General features: G+C 41.5%; 1 protein-coding gene across 1 annotated transcript; it reads right to left on the bottom strand.

Moving 5' to 3' along the window:
- Window positions 1–1,618: 1,618 nt before the first annotated feature.
- On the bottom strand, window positions 1,619–19,995 carry GPR68 (G protein-coupled receptor 68). The gene is made up of 3 exons (XM_071557672.1): window positions 19,913–19,995; window positions 8,686–8,797; window positions 1,619–3,140 (listed from the first exon to the last, which is right to left on the bottom strand). Exon 3 carries the CDS (start codon window positions 2,868–2,870, stop codon window positions 1,794–1,796), a length of 1,077 nt encoding a protein of 358 aa, XP_071413773.1. The 5' UTR covers window positions 2,871–3,140; window positions 8,686–8,797; window positions 19,913–19,995; the 3' UTR covers window positions 1,619–1,793.
- Between the last annotated feature and the right edge of the window lie 519 nt (window positions 19,996–20,514).

Below are 20,514 nucleotides of genomic sequence, written 5' to 3'. Positions count from 1 at the left end.
AGCTGAGTGGTCTAAGTATAAAGAAATGTAAAATAATTAAACAAACCAAACATTAACCTAAACAAACCTAATCCCCTTCTTAGAGTGGGGACATGAATCCTTTTTGCAAGAGGAGGGAGGAGAGGATCTGTAGTCACAAATAAAAACTGTGGGCCAAAGACATAAGATAGTTATTTCAAACACAGTGAAAAAATATCAAAAGAAAATATTAAAAACATTCTTTATTAACCACATTCCCTAATTATATCAAATATTGCACTCTCAAGGTGGTTTCCAGAAAACTGTTAGAATATATTCATTTTGGAATCCAATGACAAGCAAGACTGTGTTATGTCAACATTCTTCAGATAGCAGGAGTAGGCCATCTGTCTAGACAATCTTTTGACTTAAAAAACCCCAAAGAAACAAAACTGATTATAGTGCTGGAAGTTTTCTGCTCCAGATTGCAGAGAGAGGTGTTTTGAGAACGGTTTGAAACCAGAGAAGTAAAAGGACAAGGCAATATTCATGGTGTAACTGTTACAGATACAGGAAGGTATGATAAAGAACAATCACACAAGATTTGTTAGTATAATAAAAACAAACCAAAAAACCCAAATAAAAAACCAAAACTTTGAAAAACCAAAGAATCACCAAACAAACCAACTAGACAGGAGGTGGTGGTATAAAGCATAGTAGAGAGCACAAGTTCCCCCCCCCCCATTTTTAATAGCCATTATTCTCCACTTACTCCTGTATTTTGTTTCTGTCTAAACCAGGAAACATAGATTGTCCATAGATCTTATTTTTTATGCTGTATTTACTGAACAATGACCAAATCCTAAACTAGTGTCTGTGGGCAAAAGCAGTTTAAACAGAATTTATTTAACAGTTTCTCTGACAAAGGCATTATTATTTAATTGCCTGCACAATGCATACAAACTGCAAAGGACACAATCAAAACCTGAGCAAGGTGTAATAGAATTTAGATGCAACTAAATGTCTTTGAACACTGTGACTCAGAGAAGCACATGGGATCAAAGTGCCTCACGTACTACTAAACTCTTATTCTTTTCCAAGTCAGCAAACCAAATTATTTATACCCACTGGAGCCAAGAGTTCTCATTCTTTTGGAAATCTATTGAAGCCTTATAATGAGGTTTAACAGTCTGAGATTCAACAGTCAAACCACAGACTGAAGGTCTCAGCAGATGCTGAGTTCCTTGTTCGTATTCTCCCATAACATTTCACGTTGTCGGACTGGTTGTTTTAGGAGTCTGGTTGTGGCGTGGTCTCTGCAGACTTTGAAACTGGTGAAAGGAGAAGTTATTTCAGAGAGTTACAGAAATGTTGCAGGGATCTTTTGTTTTTTCTTTTGAAAAGTTCATACAGGGACATTTAATTTGTTCTGTCCCTGACCTTTTCAAAAGATGATGACAGCTTGTAGAAAATTACTTTCTATAGATGCTACAGGGACAAGCAGAAAGCAGTTCAAAACAAATTCACTAGAACCACACACCATGAGTAACTAGCTTATTTCAGTCAATGCAGTCATCAAGACAGCAGGTTTTAAGTGGTAGCACAACAATAACAGACACATGATTGTAACTGAAGTGACTTAGCATGTGCTTTCCTCACTATTGCCAGGGTCCCAGCACCTTGAGAAACAACCTCACAGTACAGCATTCCTCATAAGCCCTTGGGAGCTCACAATGTTGTAATACAGGAATTCTTGAAGAGATAATTCAGATGGATACACAAGCACAGCCATAGCTGCAGATTTAAGATTAATGAATGTCCTTTTCTGGTTAATGCTATAGGCTGCCTATGCTACTTGGGGAGCAGTCCTTCTCTCCAGTACCATCAAGTGGTGTTTGTAATAACTCAGGTGGTTGTTCATGGTGTGTCCTGTTACAAGCTTCTGTAGGGCTCAGGGGGTAGGATTCCTTCGTCTCAGTTCTCAGATGCCCTAAACATGCTAGACAAGAGTCTCGCATCCTGACAAAGTTCTGGTAAGTGCTTTCACTGGAAAAACAGTATAATAGTGGGTCGGCAACACAGTTAAAAGTAGTCAACAGGAGAGAAATATGATAAACATTAAATATTTTCTCAGCAAATGAGCAGTTATTCTCCAACAAGCTACGAATCACAAGCAGGATATGGTATGGTCCAAAGCAAACTAAAAATATGAAAACAGTGCTTGAAACGAGTCTTTTAATTTGGATTTTCTTCTTCTTTTGAGTTCCGGGACTCATATGGACAACTCGTAAAATCCCACAGTAAGAGAAGGCCAGCAGAAAGAAGGGGAAGAGGAAGCCAGCAGAGAAGCGGTAGTAATTGACACTGTGCTCCCATTTTTTGATAGGGTAGTGCTCAAAGCACACCAGGTGGCTCTCAGCATCCATACTGATCTCCCCATGTGTAAAGACAAAGCAGCATGTCAGTATTTCTTTGGTCCAGATGATGATGCTGACAATGGCAGCGGCCTTCATTGTCCGAAACCGCTGAAACTGAAACGGGTGCACGACGGCGAGATAGCGGTCAATGGAGATGCAGCAGAGGAAGCCCACGCTGATATAGATGTTCTCATACAAGATGATGCCACAAATTTTGCACAGCAGCTCATTGTAGGTCCAATTGTCATGCTGTAAAGCATACTGAAGCCAAAAAGGCAAAGAAAATATGTAAAGCAAGTCTGCAAGAGTCAAATTGCAAAGGTAGATACCCAATTCATTTTTAGCTTTGATCTGTAAATACCCATAGTAGAGGGACATGCAGTTAGCTGGCAAGCCTACTATGAATACAAATATGTATACCACAGGGGATAATGCCTCGTGGATATCATGATTAATATTGCACTTCTCAGTTGCATTCTGTGTGAGATTCACCATCTTCTACTTCTCCCTGTGTATCACTCATCAGGGTCCTGAATGTAAGATTTAATTATATCCAGTTTCATGCATCACTTAGTTCTTCCACAAACCTTTAGGCTGAAGTGATGATTTGCTGTAAGATGTTCATGTATGTATGGCCAAACTTCGCGAACGAAGATTTGGGAAAGGCTCTCCCCAGGTGGGGGTGTGCCCTTCGAGCCTGCGCAGTGGATTTTTTAGGTGAGGCTCAGTGTGCGCAGAACTGCGCACGCTGAAGATGTTCATAACCTGAAGATAAAACACATGAAAATATTTAGATGGACTACAACTGTTAAATATATAGTGCAGATTTCAGAAAGCTGCCTTTCCCCAGCCCTAAATTTCTTATAGTCTTTGACAGAAGATAAAGCCAGTCTGGGAAACCATGATACATATAACTAAGTCCTAGCACTTACCAGAAAAGTACAGAAAATTTTGTGTCCCAGAATCCCAAAGCAAATTACAAAATCTTTTGCTTTAGCTTTTGAGGTATCTAAAATGTGAAGAGAAACTATCTCTGTTTTGCAGATGAGGAAGAAAAGCAGTAATCAGATCTGTCTAGGATGGAAAAAGTATCTCTGGCAAAGCAGCAGTCCACTTGGACTTTCTTAGAGGATGTAGACTGCACAAAACAGTTGATTTTTAATTTCTGTGTCTTAATTTTTCCTTTAGGTACAAGATGCAATGTAATATACAGCTCAACTCATCGGGATGAAAAAAAAGTGGCATTTGTAGCACTTTCTCTTATGGTTACCTGTAAACACAATCCTGAAAGCAAGCTGTCTTCCTCTGTTGGAACAACTCTAGTACAGTGTATCCCCATGGTCTAATAGCATATGCTATTATATATTCCTTATTTGCCATCAACTCTCAGAAACGCTCATTTACTACTTATACATTTGTATGTTTTCTTTTCATCTTCACTGAACATGAATATAATTTTTTTCACCTGAAGAGTCTGCTATAATCCAAGCACATACACATGCAAACCATTGCTATACTATGCTATGATTAAGACACAAAAATCCCTGCCAACAATGGGTTAGCAGCACTCAGTTCAGTGAGGACAAGTGTTCAGCCTGGACCCAGCTCACAGTGATTAAACCATAGACTAAACAATGAAATACCACATTCAGCATTTTGTGACCTCGTAGTATATTCACATTGGCACAAGTGCTCAGGACTGAAAAACAGCAGGACAAACTGTGCCTAAGCTGGGGGAGTTGCATGTTTTACCTTGGGATGCAGAACAGCAAGACTATTTCTTTCAATCTCTTCTCAGAAAATGCAGGGTTGTGGTGTAAGGTTAGCAATTTGTGTACTCTTCATACAACTTCAGTTACTATGGATTCAAAAAGAACACTACCCAAGGACAAAGATAAGGCCTTGTTGCTTTTTCCTATTTACTATTGTGATTTGGGAGTTTGTCATCATTGTCTGTGCCATCTAGGAACATAGAATTTCCTGGAAGGCAACCCTTATGAAAGCACGACCACACTACAGTAAGATTACTGTCAGCTGCAGCATTTGAGGATGTTACAGTCAAATAACTTTTTTAATACATGCTTTTTTTATGTAGTGGTAGGCTTTATCCCTGTAGAAACTGAAAAGAAAATGACTTGCATGAAACCTTAAGACTGCAAAGGCTTTCATTGTCTAACTGCACCTCACAGCAAACACATGTAAAAAAGAATTAGAATGTGTGCTTCATTCCTTTACTTTTTCTTTCCAACAGACAGAACATCAGTGGCTTTGGGAGAAACACTCTTGGGAATCTCTGACACCCTCAGTCATGAAACAGGAGCTCAAGGCAAGTTCATCTCTCTCAAAGCTTTTAACTCCATTGTTCAATGCAACTTGTGTGAATGACTGGTCAAGTCTAGCATTCTGCTCTCCTCTCACTCTCAAGCAGCTTCTCTGAAGTTTAACAGACTCATATGCTCCACTGTGGGTGTCACAATAGTTATAACTCAAAACTCAAGCCCTGCAAAACTGCTGTTTAAGGGACTCAGTCACAGATACCTATGGTTGAGTTTGAAGTTAGGTCCAAGCAAATTGCCATAACTTTCCCATGGAATAAAGATGACAGTGTTAGCAGTGCTGACATGTACAGCAAAAATCAATCACTAAAGTTATGTACAAATTTCTCAAAACACTGTTACTTAGGAGCCATTGGTTCACCTGGAACACTATCCAGTTTCTCAAAGGCTTCAGAACCATCACACAGCTCTTCAGTCTGCAGAAGACCTGTCTTCCCACACACAAGGACAGTGAACAGAATCTTTGCTGAGGGAGGTTTGAAAACCTACTTACCCTACCCCACCTTTCTAATACAGAGCTCTATGCTTGACTTTGTATTTGTTAGCATTTCTGTATCATAATTTGGTGACTCTCACACGTGAGGGTTTGCCTGTGCAGGATGCTTGGCACACATTAGCTGTTGTCTAAAATGCCTAAAACTCTGAGACCTACCAACATACCTACCAACTTAGTGTCCAGTCAGTGTCCAGCTCCCGTGGATGAGGCCAAATAGTAATACAAAAGCTGTTGACAATTTTGAAAAATCAGAACTGTCTTTATATGTCTTTATAGTCCACAGCACTGAGTTTTATTAAGTGTTACCCAGTGAGTCATTATTGATCACAGTATGAGGAAAAGCAGATGTACTCTACGATTGCAAAGGGGCTTGGAAATGTTTCTTTTCCTCTAAGAACCCCAAGTGTTTTATTAAATTATGTTTATGTACAGAGAACATGACTGTAAAAAGAACTTCTGTATAGTTTGAATGTCTTGTCAGAATGCAGAATGTGACAGAGACAGCAAAAGTCTTGTTGATATGGCATTATGTTAATATTATATACACTTATATTACTTATGATTACAGCAACATTTCCTGCTCCTGGAGGAAGTGCTGGAGTGGGCTGTTTGAAGGAGCTGGAAGAGAGGCTGGCTGTAACCCTAACAATTCTGTGATTCTGTAATTCTTTGCCTTGTGCTAACAAACTCTCCCTGATTTCAAAGATGGGGATGAAAAACAAAGGTCCAGATTCTTGCTTATGCAATAGCTGTCTTACACTGCTCCTCTGGTCAGTGGCAGCAGTGAGCCAGGAAATCCTTCCCTCATTTCAGGCTCTTCAGAATGTGGACTCTGGGCCATTTTTGTACATGTTGTCCACTTGTGTGTGGCTAAAGACAGACTCACAGCCAAATGGGAAATAGAGAGGTAGTTCCCCTTTCCCCTAGCACCAGGTACACTAAATAGCTCTAGCCAGCCAGGGAGTGAAACTGCAGGATTTTTTCAAATAAAGCTGGTATCAAAGGACTGCAATGGCAGGTTTAAACAAATGGGTGCAGAAGAGCCCACCCTGTTATTAAGAACATATGATACACTGCTTGACAAGCTGTCTGAAAAAGTGGAAACGGAGGAAAAGTAATGCAGGGTATAAGAAGAGAAAAGACTAACAGTTCCCCCACTACTTACTGACGTGGTCTGAATAGGGAGTGGAGAAAAATGAAAAAGTTGCTGTATGAAAAACATCTGGAGTGCAGACAGTCATAAAGCTGAAAGTTTTGAATGGGAACAGGCATTTCATTTAGACAGTTTTAATATGGATATAGTGCAGCTGTGTGACTTTTTTGAGCATAGTTTATGTAACATCTTCAGTATGGCATGTCTGCAGACATTTCTCTCATATATGCCCACATCTTTTACACTATACCCATCTAAGCCCAAGTCTTGACTTTGAAGATTCTCTCTATCTACATGAGTTCCAAGCAATTCTCTTGTTCTTGGCTTGAAAATAAAGCCAAGGATCCCTGGGTTTCAGAAAGCCTCACTTTTTCTTTATTTAAATGAGCCAACTTTACTCACTGGACAGTTCAGCAACAGTTCTTTTCTTTCCCAACTCCCCTGTGCCTTAACTGTAGACAAAAATATGACTCCCCCATGAACCATGGTGCGCCCCACATGCAATGGCACAGGAAGCAGCCCAGAGCCACAGACAACAACAGCCTCCTCACCTCTGACCACGTACTAGCACAGAGCCCAGGGGGCTTTTCAGTTTCAGTGAACATTGCTGCAATTTTCATTGTAAGAAATATCTCTGCAATAACACGTACATATTTTTTGCAGAGACAAGTGGGATACGTCAAAGGACTTCCTTGCTGGAATTTGTAACAGTTGTGCAACCCGGCTGGTCTCATCCACAGAGCATCCATTTCCATTAACAGGGAGTGTAAGGTGGTCATGTGCCTCTATGTGATGGTAGCTCTCTTGCTATTTAATCTGTCCTTGCACCTGTAATACAGTGCAGACAGGTCTGAATCACTTGGCTGTCACAGCAGGACTTGAACTGTGCTCCATATCTTGGAACCAGAAACCTGGGATATTTTCAGTTTAGGGTTTGATTCATGTCATTACCTACAAAAACACCCACCCTTAAATTCATATACTAAGCTTCCTTCAACTCTTGAGGGTTTGTCAGGTTGTTTGATCCTGTTTCACAAAGCCTGGAAGAGTAAGGTTAGATAAAGGGGCTGTGAAGGTCAGATAAAGAGGCTGCTCTTCCCATCCAAAGAGACTACAGACTGGTTGAACAATATAAAAAGGGCAGAAACAGGGTAATATCCCTAGAGCAAGTTTGAAAAAAAAAATGAAAGTGGAAGTTGGGATGCATTACTGAGTACAAGGAAATGGCACAATGATGTTTGGATTCAATTGGAAGAATGATGATGTAAAAGATGGACCTGTTGGAGTGGATCCAGAGAAGGGCAACAGAAATGGTCAGAGGGGTGAAACACCTCTCCTATGTGCAAAGGCTGAGAGAGTTCAAGGTGTTACGCCTGGAGAAAAGAAGGCTCTGGAGAGACCTTGTTGCAGCCTTTGAGTACCTAAACGGGACTTATAAGACACATGACGAGAGACGTTTTAATAGGACTCGTAGCAACAGGACAAGGGGTACTGGTTTTAAACTAAAAGAGGGTAGAGTCAGACTAGGTACAAAGATGGTCTTTTTTATGCTGAGGGTATTGAAACACTGGCACAGATTGCCCAGAGAGGTGTCAGATGCTCCATCCCTGGAAACATTCAAGGCCAGGCTAGGGCTCTGAGCAACCTGGTCTAATTAAAGATGTCCCTGCTCATTGCAGGAGGGTTGGACTAGATGTCCTTTAAGGTCCCTTCAAACCAAAACTGTTCTGATTCTAAGAGTATCAAGTAGAAAAAGCCATTAAAGGCGCAGGATGCTTCTGTTAACACACAAAATTAGTAAAGGAAAAGAAAGACAATTACATATAAGGCATAAACACAAATTTTGGATCTCAAGATAGCTGAAATATTTGCTGTTATTTTTTATTCAATCTTTAGAACCAAAATTATGACCCAGCATTTAACAAAATTACTTTTAACAGTAGAATGTAGGCATAGAAGAAAACAGATAAGCAAAGACTGACAGATATTTTGAAAGCTTATGTACACTCTCAGGGAATTAGCTAAGGCAATTTGTGAATTATTGCTGATAATGTTTCAAAAATTATGGTGGATTGGGGTAAAACAGACATAACACTTGTCTTGTGAAAAAGAATAGTTGGAGAGTTATGCACCAGCCAGCAGAACAAGCCATCAGACATCGATACACATATCCATGCATTCACAGAAGCCACTCAGCTGTGGAGGCTCACCCCAGATGAGTCCTGCTATACTTCAGGAGAAGATGAAGTTGGGCTGGTGTTGGCAACTACACTTACTTCACACCCTACCTCAGGAAGATGGAAGAAGCTCCAGCCTCAGTCCTACCTGCTTTCTGTAGGAAGCCCATCGCAGGCATGGATGGATCCTATTTTCCCTGTGATGTACAGACTTGCCAGCCTGCAGATCATGTTGCTGTTCCAGTGAGCAGAAAGAAGAGCTGAAAATGGTAAAGGACAGTAGTATAAGCTGGTCTCATCTCCCCTGATTAATCCATGAACCTATTGCCTTCCTTCCGTGACAGCGGTCAGCCCTGCCCCACACGGCATCAACCCCCAGATATCCCAATCATTTCAGTTCCCCAGCTTCCAGAAACCACCTGCCACAGTTCAGTGCCATCCCTGGTCTCATAGCTTCTGCAGCCTGATTTCAGACATGACAGCCTCTTCCTCAACAGCTTTCAGCTCCCCTGACAGCCTAACATTTCCTTTCTCATACTCAGCACCCATGCACAAGGGCATGGCAGGAAAGCAGGACGTGGGAGGGAACGGAGTCAGCAGTGGCACTTCAGGGCTGGGGAAAGCCAGGGAGGACAAGGGAGAAGGCACAGAGGCAGCAAGGGCAGCAGCACTGCAGTCAGATGCTGGGAAGGCTGCCTTAGAGATGCTTCTGCAACAGGAAACACCATTCAACAAGGAGCAGTACTGTCAGACCAACCTCATTTCCCTCTTTCATGAGGTAAGTGGCTGAACAGCTACACAGGAAGCATTGTGTGCAATACAGCCTTATTCTATAAAGATTCTTGATGCATCCTAATGTACATTCCCATTACACCTGAGAAATTGTAAAGGCATCATGTACTGCTACATGAGTTACACAATCACACTCCGAAAGCAGCCAACTGCAGTTCACTAGTGAACAGACCTGACTGTGCAATAATCTACCCTTTTCAGGATGCCAGTCAATATTTTCAGGTATTCATAATTTCTATTCCATTTTAATGGGGTAGAAAATGCACTCAATAAATCAGCAAATTATACTTCTTTAGGAAGGAGTATATAATACAAACAGGATTTAGGATGATCGTGGGTGTGAAAACAAAATAAAATTATTTGAGGACAAATCCTTGGAAAGAAAGAAAAATCAGATAGTCAGTATGCAATGAGGAATATCTGGCTGTGCAGTAGGATGGCTAACAATGAACTTAGGTTCACTCTGTTACTACTGAGAAGAAAAGAATTACAGTGGGATGCAGCACTTAAAGGGCACAAAGTCAGGTATCCTCTCTACTCACCATGGATGAAAGTGCTGAAATCTTTTGCGCTATAATACACAGGCATATAAGAAAAGGACCAAGTACTTTGGGCAACCAAACTATATAATCCCTGTTTCTCTGTCCTCACAAATTCAAACTTATATTCCCTTACAGACAGGAGTTTCCTGAAGTAAATTGATAGTGTTTGTGAAACACTCAAATGTCCTTCCAATGACTGCTGTAGATAGGAAAAAAAAAAGATAGGTATGTTTCTTACAGATGGATGGAATCAATGCTTGTGAATAAGATATTTTATTCTTGTTCATCCCTTGGCATAAGGCAACATATTACGCGACTGCTTTTCAGGGCAGAAAGCAAAGCCATGGAGATACGCTCAAGCTGGCACTGGCTGTTTTTTCAAGGACACAAAACAGAAAACTGCAGCAGTTTGTCACTTGGCCTGGCAGATCAAGCAAAAAGAGTGCAGGAAGAAAAGCAAGGTAATCTCAGTCCACTGCATTATGTTTCTATAGGAAAGGTGCTCAGATTTGGCTCAAACATCTCAGCAGTACTCTAGTTTTGCTCTCAGACAAAGCTGGCATGACTTATACTGAGACAAAAGTCCAGTAGAAATAAAAATCATTAAAGATCATTGCCTCATTAAAGCAATTAAAGCAAGTTGGCTAAAAATTAGGCAGGATTAGAGATTTTAAGATTTCTAATTGCTTATCCTAGTGCACTTGATCTTGATGCTCAACTTCTTTTAGTGCAGCTCATTTTATGTGCACCATGCATGTATATTTTAAGTGCATGGGGTTAATTTCTCTACTGACCATACCATGTATTTTTAATTGGCTTAGTTTCTAAATCATTCTCAGTGAATCTGAAAAGAAACATATACCACTTTAAAGACAGCTATATGGTCCATAAGAGTATAAGTAACCACATCAGAAATTTTGCAGAAATTTTGGTTTTGTCAAACGTCTGTGTGAAGAACAGTTGGCTGCAAGTTTTGTGTCTGTCTTCTGCTGGTTTTGTTTGTAAAGCAGAAAGGCTTACAAACTCTGCTATTGTTACTTTCCTTTTTTCTTTTTCTCTTTTCTTTTTTTTACATTGGCAGAAAAAACTCTGTACATCCTTTTTGCAAGAGAATCTTACCAGAGTCAGGCAGTAAAAAATGGACTGTATCTTTTAAACATTTACGTAAATTGGGGAAAAAAATGACAAAATCTCAATTCCTACTGAAACTGAATTTCTAAACTAAAGTTAATTTATATTTATACACAATCCATTCAGTGTTTGTTAAACTGTGAGTGGATCCTTCTAACATGAACCTCTAAGTGCAATAATTACTACTCTGTGTATGTGTTTGAGTGGAAGAAAACCGTAAAAGTATTCTGTAAATTACAAATAACTTTTGCCATGACTGTATGACTCCATTTATAAACCTATTGTCAAAGAAGGAAGTCGGCAACATTTTTTCAGAATCCATATAAACAAAAGACTAATTAGTCATCGATGCCCAATTCTCCCTAACACAGACATGCAATTATTCACAGTCTTGGGTAAATCATTCTATTTGCTCCAACTTTGATATTCTGGCAACTCCATGTTCTGTTTCAGTACATTTTCCTTTCAGGTTTTTATGACTTTGGACTTCTTAGCTGGTGCCTGCATATATGAAGGACAACTTGAGATGAAAGATAAGAAAGGCAGATGGGATAATTAATCCAGTTAGTCCAGTATCAGAGCATCACAGAGTGGTTTGGGTTGGAAGGCACCTTAAAGATCATCTTGCTCCAACCCCATGGGCAGTGACATCTTCTACTGGATCAGGTTTCTCAAAGCCCCATCCAACCTGGCCTTGAACACTTCCAGGAATGGGCCATCCACAACTTGTCTGGGCAACCTATTCCAGTGCCTCATCACTCTCACAGTTAAGGATTTCATCCTAATACCTAATCTAAATTGCTCCTCTTTTAGTTTAAAGCCATTCCCCCTTGTCTTATCACTACATGCTCTTGTAAAAAGACCCTCTCCATCTTTCCTGTAGGTTTCCTTCATGTACTTGAGGGCCACAACTAGGTAACTCTGGAGCCTTCTCTCCGGGTTCAACAAACCCAACTCTCTCGGCCTTTCCTCATAGGAGATCTGCTCCATCACTCTAGTCACCTTGGTGTCCCTCCTCTGGACTCACTCCAACAGGTCCATGTCCTTCCTGTGCTGGGGACCCCACAGCTGGATGTAGCAGCACTGCAGGTGGGGTCTCACCAGAGCAGAGCAGAGGGGCAGAGTCCCCTCCCTTGCCCTGGTGGCCTCGCTGCTTTTGATACAGCCCAGGATACAACTGGCTCTCTGGGCTGTGAGTGCACATTGCTGGTTCACATCCAGCCTCTCATCCACCAGCACCCCAAGCCCTTCTCAGCAGGACTGCTCTTGATCTGTTCATCCCCCAGCCTGTTTTGATACTGGGGGTTGCCCCAACCCAGGTGCAGACCTTGCACTTGGTCTTGTTAAGACTCAGGAGAATCCCATGGGCCCACTTCTCGAGCTTGCCCAGATCCCTGTGGAGGCCATTCTATCCTTCAGGAATGTCAACTACACCACTCAGCTTGGTGTCATCTGCAAATATGCTGAGGGTGCACTCAATCCCTTAGGCTCTGTCATTAAATCAGATATTAAAGAACACTGCTCCCAGTATGGACCCTTGAGGGACACCATTTGTCACTGATGCCCATTGGGACTCTAAGCCATTGACCACTACTCTGTGGATGAGTCCAACCACTTTCTTATCCATCAAACAGTCCACTCATGAAGTCCATCTCTCTCCAATTTAGAAAAAGGATGTTGGGGGGGGGGGGGGGATCATGTCAAAGGCATTACAGAAGTCCAGATAAATTACATCTGTAACTCTTCCCTTGTTCTGTGATGTATTCATCATAGAAGGCCACTAGATTGGTCAAACAAGACTTTCCCTTGGTGGAGTTGTGCTGGCTATCTTGAATCATCTCCCTGTCCTCCATGTGCCTTAGCATAACTCCAATATGCTGGAGAGCATCTATTCCATGATATTCCCAGGCACAGAGGTGTGGCTGACAGGTCAGCAGTTCCCAGGGTCCTCCCTTCTACCCTTTCTAAAGATGAGTACAATGTTTCCCTTTTTCCAGTCACCTGGGACTTCACCTGACTGCCATGACTTTTCAAATGTCTTGCATAGTGGCTTGGTAACTACATCACCCAGTTCCCCCAGACTACTCATTCTATCTCATACTACTACTTATACTTTGTCTGGGATTAGGGCCTTTTTATCAGATGCAAGGTCTGAACAACTGGTTGAGCACAGGGAAGTGCTGAAAAGAAAAAACCACTTTGGAAAATCCCTATTTATGGTAATAAGAAGTTCATACAATGTAATTTCAGGCAAGCAGTCCAAGTAGTATCAGGGAGGTGAATCACATAAGAGGAGTTAGTCATGCTGTAGCTGCATCAAAATTTTTAGAAATGACCCTCATTTGCCCTGCACTTCCTGCTGTTAAAGATCAACCAGGTGGACAATATGACCCTCCAAGTATTTCACTGATGAGTTATGGTGACCACACAGGGGACATCTTCCTGAAGCTCTGTGTGTGACTTGCTTAAGTACAGAACAGTGGGTGGAGGAAAATGATCACACCACTTCCACATCTTAAATCACTGTATTACTCAGAGAAAAAACTCCAGATCTTCCTTTCCCCTCAACCAAGTCAGTGTCCCAACCCTCAACCCTCCTTGACACAGAAGCCAAAGAATCATCCTGGCTCTATTGCAAAAGTATCAGGCAAGTAAATAATAATCACTTATAGACAACAGAACTGCTTATATTCCCAAATTTGTATGCTGATCCTCATTAAAAAGGACAATGCAAAAACAAAACCAAGATTACAAAGGTCTTATTGGAGGCCACACAAGCTGTGACTAGTGTGCAATATTACCAGTAAGGGACAACAACTGGAACAACTGTGTTGTATCCTGGGATTGAGAAATAGGAACTTCACCCTTCTGAGCTAAATGAGTTCTGATTCATTTTACCATCTACAGCCTTGGGGAAAATCACCCTTCTGATTCATTTTCCTAAACTCTGTGTTACTGCCCTTTTTGATGCTGTAGAATGGTCTGACACCAGCACTGTGCTCCATCAGGCAGTGCCACATGTCTTGCACAGGAGTCAGTGACTTAAGGTTCAAGCCATACCTATACTGCATTTCAGTGATTTTTGCCTTCCTCAGTTTGGCATGTGCCTCTCCGCCCCTGGCCCTGCCATGCAGCCCCTGTTTCACTGAGTGGCTGCCCAAGGAGTGCCATGGACCTGTGGGAGTCACCCCCCAGATTTCTCTGCAGCCTGAGCACAAGCCACCCACTTGCAGCCCATGGGCCTTGGCAGCAGCCGGCACCCTGCACGGATCAGCATGCAGCAAGGCTGAGCAAAGCCCACCACTGCCAGCCCGACCCTCGGCCACGTACTGATGCCCCTCGAGCCACTGTGTGCATTGGGAGCAGCTGCTCTCTGTGCCCACACCCTCACACAGGAAGGGCAAGGAATGCAGCAATGTGGAAGGCAGCCCCTCCTGTCCAGCCTCTCCAGCATCACCCGCTGGTTACAAGGGAACACTTGGTCAAAAATGAACAAGCTGGGGACCAAAGCAGGCACTAAATTATCTTTCTGCTTCCATCTTTTATAATGCCACTTCAACCCCAAGGATCAGCACATCATACTCTCCAAACAGAACTATCTCATTAACTAAAAGTAATTTGGAAAGCAACCAAACATCCATCTGTACAATTTTTTCTCCTACTTTACTGATAATTCAGAGGATAGGACTGATTGTGCAGTGCTGCTGACAAGCAGTAGCTTGGGACATCAATAGTCAATGTTTGACTAATAACATTTGACAAATAGCAAAGGCTGTCTAAAAGAAAAAAATTGCTTGCTAAGTCTAACTGAAATGTGGTTGAAACTCTGCTATGTCTGAAGAGAATGAGCATATCTGTTCAAGGAGTGTTAATATTTTCATTATTCCATGCATCAGCAAATAATGATACATTCAATAAAGCCATCTCTTTTTAAAATGCCATTTTCTGCATGTATGATTCAGTATATGATTCATTTTGTACAGCAAAAGTTTTAAGACCTGGTAAAGTGAAAAGCTGTTTACAATATTTGAAGATTTTTCCCTTCCTCCACTCAATTTCTTTGATGTAATTATTTTCCCTCTGTTTGGATTTATTTTAATCAAAGAGATTAACTTCATCATGAGATAGGAGCCTGTTCAACTGAAGCACCTAACATCATGTGCACTGTTGACATTTAAAACTGGAATCATTCTTTTGTGCCTTTGTACTGTGTTTGTGTTTCTGGATTACAGTGATCACCATTGTGCATTTCTGACATGTTTCTGTTCTAGACCCAATTCTTCCTAGTCTAACACACCATCCTCCCTTCCACGCACTGCTGTTCAGCTCTGCTCATTTCCTTTCAGGCTCAGCTGAGTCTTTTTTGGGTCTTGTTCTGTATTTCTGTATTTCTTCCCTGGATACAGCACTGGGGGGGTGGTGTGTGGGGTACGTTGTGCATATGCATTTGTGGATGTCTTCAAATAGCCCCCATCTAGTCTGTAGAGACTTAACTCTTCTAAACTATCCCTTTTTGCTATCTTTAATTAAGCTTCTTTCTTTTTTTGCAGTTTTCCTTTTGGAGATTAACCAAGTTTCCTGTAGCACTGAGTCAGTATTCACATGTGAGGCCTGTTCTCCATTGTTGTTTCTCAGCCTTCTCACGAGAAGCAGTGTGCCTTGCAGAAGGTGTTCCTCTGTGCTCCTTCCCTCATTGCTGCTCTTTCTCTATTGAAAACTTAAGACCTTTTTTTTTTTGGTTTCAGTTGAGGATACATGACTCCTAGTCCCCCATGGATTAATCATTTTAAACAAAGTGTTGGCATCTGTATCTGCAGGCTTGCTTACATTTTCATTTCCTGAATTGCATTTCCTCAATTCCCGTAATTTTAATTTAAAAAATTATTTTAGTACTCACATGATTTTTTAAGTGCTAGTGTCTTGCTTTCCTTAAGATTTAAACAAAGTCTGGCCTTCCCTCACTCCCAAGTGCCCTCTTTTCATGATCTATATGAATTTGTCTTCCCTCCTGCATTTTCTCAGTTCCACCTTGTAACTGACTTTCCTGATACCTCTGTCTGGCCTTGCATATGATGCAAGAAACCTTCCTCAGCACAGAGCTGCTGAATTCCTGCACTTCAGCATTCTGCCTGACAGCATAAATGTTCTTTCTAGCAGGTCTCCATCCCACCTTTTGGATGACACTGGCATCTGCACAAGCAGTGGCTGCCCACTTGCCTTTGCCAGAGCCCTGTCCAGTTTGCCATCTCTCTCCAGAGAGGCACGTCCTGCCATCCTTTCTGGAGACACAGACACAACCATCCATATGCTGAAATCCAACTGACCCTTCTCTATTCTTCTTTTAAAGAAACCTGCCCATAATAATGATATTTATCTGGGTAAAAGAGGTTCTACACAAAAACTGAGAAAAGTAGTTGAAGAGACATGACCTCACAGAACTGAAAAAAGCCCTTCTTGGATGCTATTAATATCAAAGAGGCAACTCACAGGAAAAGCAACAGCCTGGCTGTGAACCATTCTCCCAACATGTTCTGACTAGAGAAAACAGTGAGACTCAAATACTCGTTACAAGGGCATTCTGATGAGCCCTTGAGCGAGAGATGGGAAAGCTGGCACAGGAGATGTGAGGTTCCAAATTGAGAGCTGTTCAGAAGTTCAGGTACTGCCAGTGGGATGGAGGTGTAAGACTATCTCTGAAATCTGGACCCAAGTTCAAATTCCAAATAATGATGTCCTGACATGATAGATGAAGGGATTTTAGTTTCAGCCTCTTGAAAGATTAAAAGACAATTGCTATTTTGAAAGCCATGTCTGAATACTTCTTAAACATGGAGCATAAAACAGATACATCCTCTAATCAGACATATGAGTAGACACTAAATCATTATCCATCAAAGAGTAAAAACTCTTCTTCTTCCTTGGCAGATGGAAGACAAAACGTTTCCAGATATAAAATGACCAAATTCTAATTGTTACTAAAATATTGAATAGAAAGCCAAACCAAGAGATCTCTGTAACATTTCCATTCTTTGCTACTGTTGTTGCCCATTTTAGCATTTTATTCAGATGTCATTAAAGTGACAAGTGTGATAGTTCAATTACATTTGCTTTTGTAATGCATTCATTATTTATCTCCCTTTCCTCTGTTGGATACCTAACCAGCCTTCAAACCTCTGTCTTTACTGCTGACCCATAGGACACAACACAAGAGAAAGGAAGCTTGGAACCTTGCCAACTAAAGCAATGATGGTCAGGAATGAAAGGCTCTAGCAGTGAGCTACAACTCCCAGATAAAGTGCTTTAAAAAGCTCTCCTTTCACTACCCAACAGATTAAGAATTCAGAACATCATTTCTAGTGGAGAAAAAGAGTTACAGTGAATGCATCCCTCAGGAAATAAACTGCAATATTTTCCTTAGCTGCTGTTACTTACTAATACCTTTAGTTAAAATTATTGGCCGGTTTATTCTAAACATTAAAGCTCTTCTGTGTCTTTTCAAAAACAATTGCCATCAGCTGTCAGGGTCAGCAGTTCTGCAAATGCTTCAGCTGGCAGAATAATTCATAACAAGCATTAAAAGCCACTTAGAATCAGCTTTATAAGAAAAACAAACCTCTTAGAGGAGACATTCAGCTAATTATAAAGGTAATGAGCCTCACAAGGCCACCATGTCTGGGGTTATCTTTCCACAGTTCTTCACTTAAAAATAATTAGCAAGTTGTGTAAATGTCCTCTTGAGTGGATGTGACTTTCTTTGGTTATCACCATACTGACACAAGAATAGTCATCACGAGTGAAGCTCCAGGGCACCATTAATTCACCCCCAGGTCAGGTCTAGAAAAACTGTCAGGCAAGAAGTCTTCTCCATGCACCATTTAGTGAGATGCCAAGAGAACTTGCAGGTACAGCATCAGCTGGTTAATCTGAGTGACACCATCCACGAGGCTCATTGGGTGAGGAAAACATGTTAATGGCCCCAACCTTTGTACACCTGGCCCTGTGCAACTGTGCTCAGCCACAGGCATGAAGCTTCCTGTCTGTCTGACCTCAGCAACCAGCCATCCCCCAGGCTCACCCTAATGGATGATATTTCCTATGGTGACAACTGTGTACACCTAGTTCTGCTGAGACATTTTCCTCCCTTCTCTCCTCTTTCCCCATATCTCACTTCTCTTTTCCCACTGCTATAAGATTGCTTACACCCTCACATCCCAGACAAAATGAAGTCAGGTTTTGTCCACCAGCCACAAAGTCAGATAAATACATCTCACTGAAGATGTCAAACAAAGCAAGGTTTCTTAATGAGATATCGGTACCACCATATCATTCTTCATTTAAAACTGTGATATTCAAACCACAATGCTGGGATGTAAACATTGTCACCCACACTCGCTGTGATCCTATAAACCCAGCATTTTCTTACAGTATAGTTCCCAGACCCTGGAAAGACTCCTAAAACTTTGAGGATGTACTTTCTATGTTAGCATCCTACAGCTGTACAGCACGGAGTGTAAAATAAGCTGGAAATGTTCCTCTTCTGCCTCTTCACTGGTGTAACAGAAAGACCCTACAATTGCATGTGTAGGAGCAGTCTGATACAGGGGAACAATAGCATAACAGCAAGCAGGTGGGCAGGCAGGAAGGACAGAGATGAGGACAGTAAAAAAATTTGTTTCCTTAGAGAAGGAACATGGGTATTAAAATACAAAGGGTTGATCAACTTTTATGGGCTTCTTGATTAAAGCAGACTTGAAAGAAGAAGTGGTCAGACAGTGCTCTTGTGGAGCCAGTGTGAACACAGGGTGCTGATATGGAAAAACTCACAGCAGGTGCTGATTAACAGCCTGCTCAGAAAGTCCCATAATGCTCACAATGAACTGTCACGTCTTACGAGCTTATGTGTCGCCATTTTTCCTTACCTCACTGTTAATTTTCCCTACATTTTTATTAATAAATATCTGCATGAGTTCTGAACAGAAAAGGACAGGACAAGCTGTTATGTTCTTCTAAATTCTTTCTTTCTCAGCTCCCCTTCCTATGCAACACACAAAGCTGATGGCTCAGTGAATTACTTTTCTTTTTTCTTTAGAAAGACTGACAAGAACCAGAAAAATTCTCATAACGCAGATAACCTACAGTAATGAGCAAAAGTTTTTAATCCTATTGAAAAAAAGGAAAAAAAGAAAAAGAAAAAAGATACTAGATTGATTTCTGACCTGGTGGATTTCACTTCACGAAACAAACCTTCACATTTCAAGTTTCCCAAGTCAGGTTCTGAACAGCAGCAAGAAAAGTGGCTTTGTGTTTGGAAACTACAGTAATGACATGCATTTGAGGTACAAAGACAAAACTTTACAGGTGTACACAGAGCATCCACACACCAAGGTATGTGGTATAGCAGTTTCATGTTAGGTGTAACTTTTGGCTTGTGTCCTCAGGGAAAATGAAGTATTTAAAACACTTAGTAGTAATTAAAAATATTTTATACAATACTACTAAGTTCTCTGAAAATGACTACTGGAGTTTATCTACAGGCTACTGCTCTGGTTCCTTGCTGCAAACATGAAACAGTTTTGGAGTTTATCCTAACAATTTCCTTTCATCAATACAACTTCATCATTCAGCTCTCCTTGTGCCTAAGTGGAACTCAAGGAAACTTTTTTTGGGGAAAACTTTTATTTAAAGTTCCTACTAGTGGCAACTTTGCCAAGTAAATTAATTTTGAAGTTGTGAAATTTTTTGGACACACATTGCTTTAGTTGAGTCTTTGGAGCACCTTATTGTTTTGCTTTAACAACCCAGCCAAAAACTGTCCTACTGCCCCTCCAGGGGTTGTAACCTTGTATAACTTGGCTCAGCGATGGAAAATTAACTTACTTTTAAGAATTAATAGTTAAAAATGAAACTCACCTGTTAGCAGAGTTCATGCAGTGTGAGGAGCACAACACCCCTTCTCCCAGCTCCTGCTCAGGCTGCTGGTGAGGCTGTCCTCCCAGCTGTGAGCAAGGCTGGTGGTGAAACAGCACAGGAAAGGAGGAGGAGATTGTGTTTCAGCTCCTGTGCTCTTTATGGTTCAACTGTGAAGGAGTCAGCCCAGCCCAGCCCTCTCCTCCCTCACCCCCTCATTCATAAATGAGAAAGAGTGCCAAAGGCAGGCACTGAATACAGAGATTGCAGTGCACATGGAGTGGTGTTCACAGCTGCACCCGCTGTCCCCCACACGGACCAGCACATAATGATCACAGCAGCTGCTGCAAAGCCCAAACGGTGCTGCTTACAGCTTGTCCAAACACACACAGATGTTGCCTCATGGAGGCCTGTTCAAAAAGTATACAAAACATCCGTGTTGTTATTAGCATAATTTATAGTCAGTTGTTTCTAGAGCTTGCTGCGATCAGACCCTCAGTATCTCCAAACACAGCAGAAGGTGAGCTCTGCACAAGGAAGCATCTTCTCTGACTGTGAAGGAGCAAGGGCTGCAAGGGGGGGCAGTTCCTTCCTCTCTTGTCTGC

This window comes from Pithys albifrons, chromosome 6 (genome assembly GCF_047495875.1).
Source record: "Pithys albifrons albifrons isolate INPA30051 chromosome 6, PitAlb_v1, whole genome shotgun sequence".
Classification (NCBI taxonomy): domain Eukaryota; kingdom Metazoa; phylum Chordata; class Aves; order Passeriformes; family Thamnophilidae; genus Pithys; species Pithys albifrons.
This window is presented reverse-complemented; position numbering and strand designations above follow the sequence as displayed.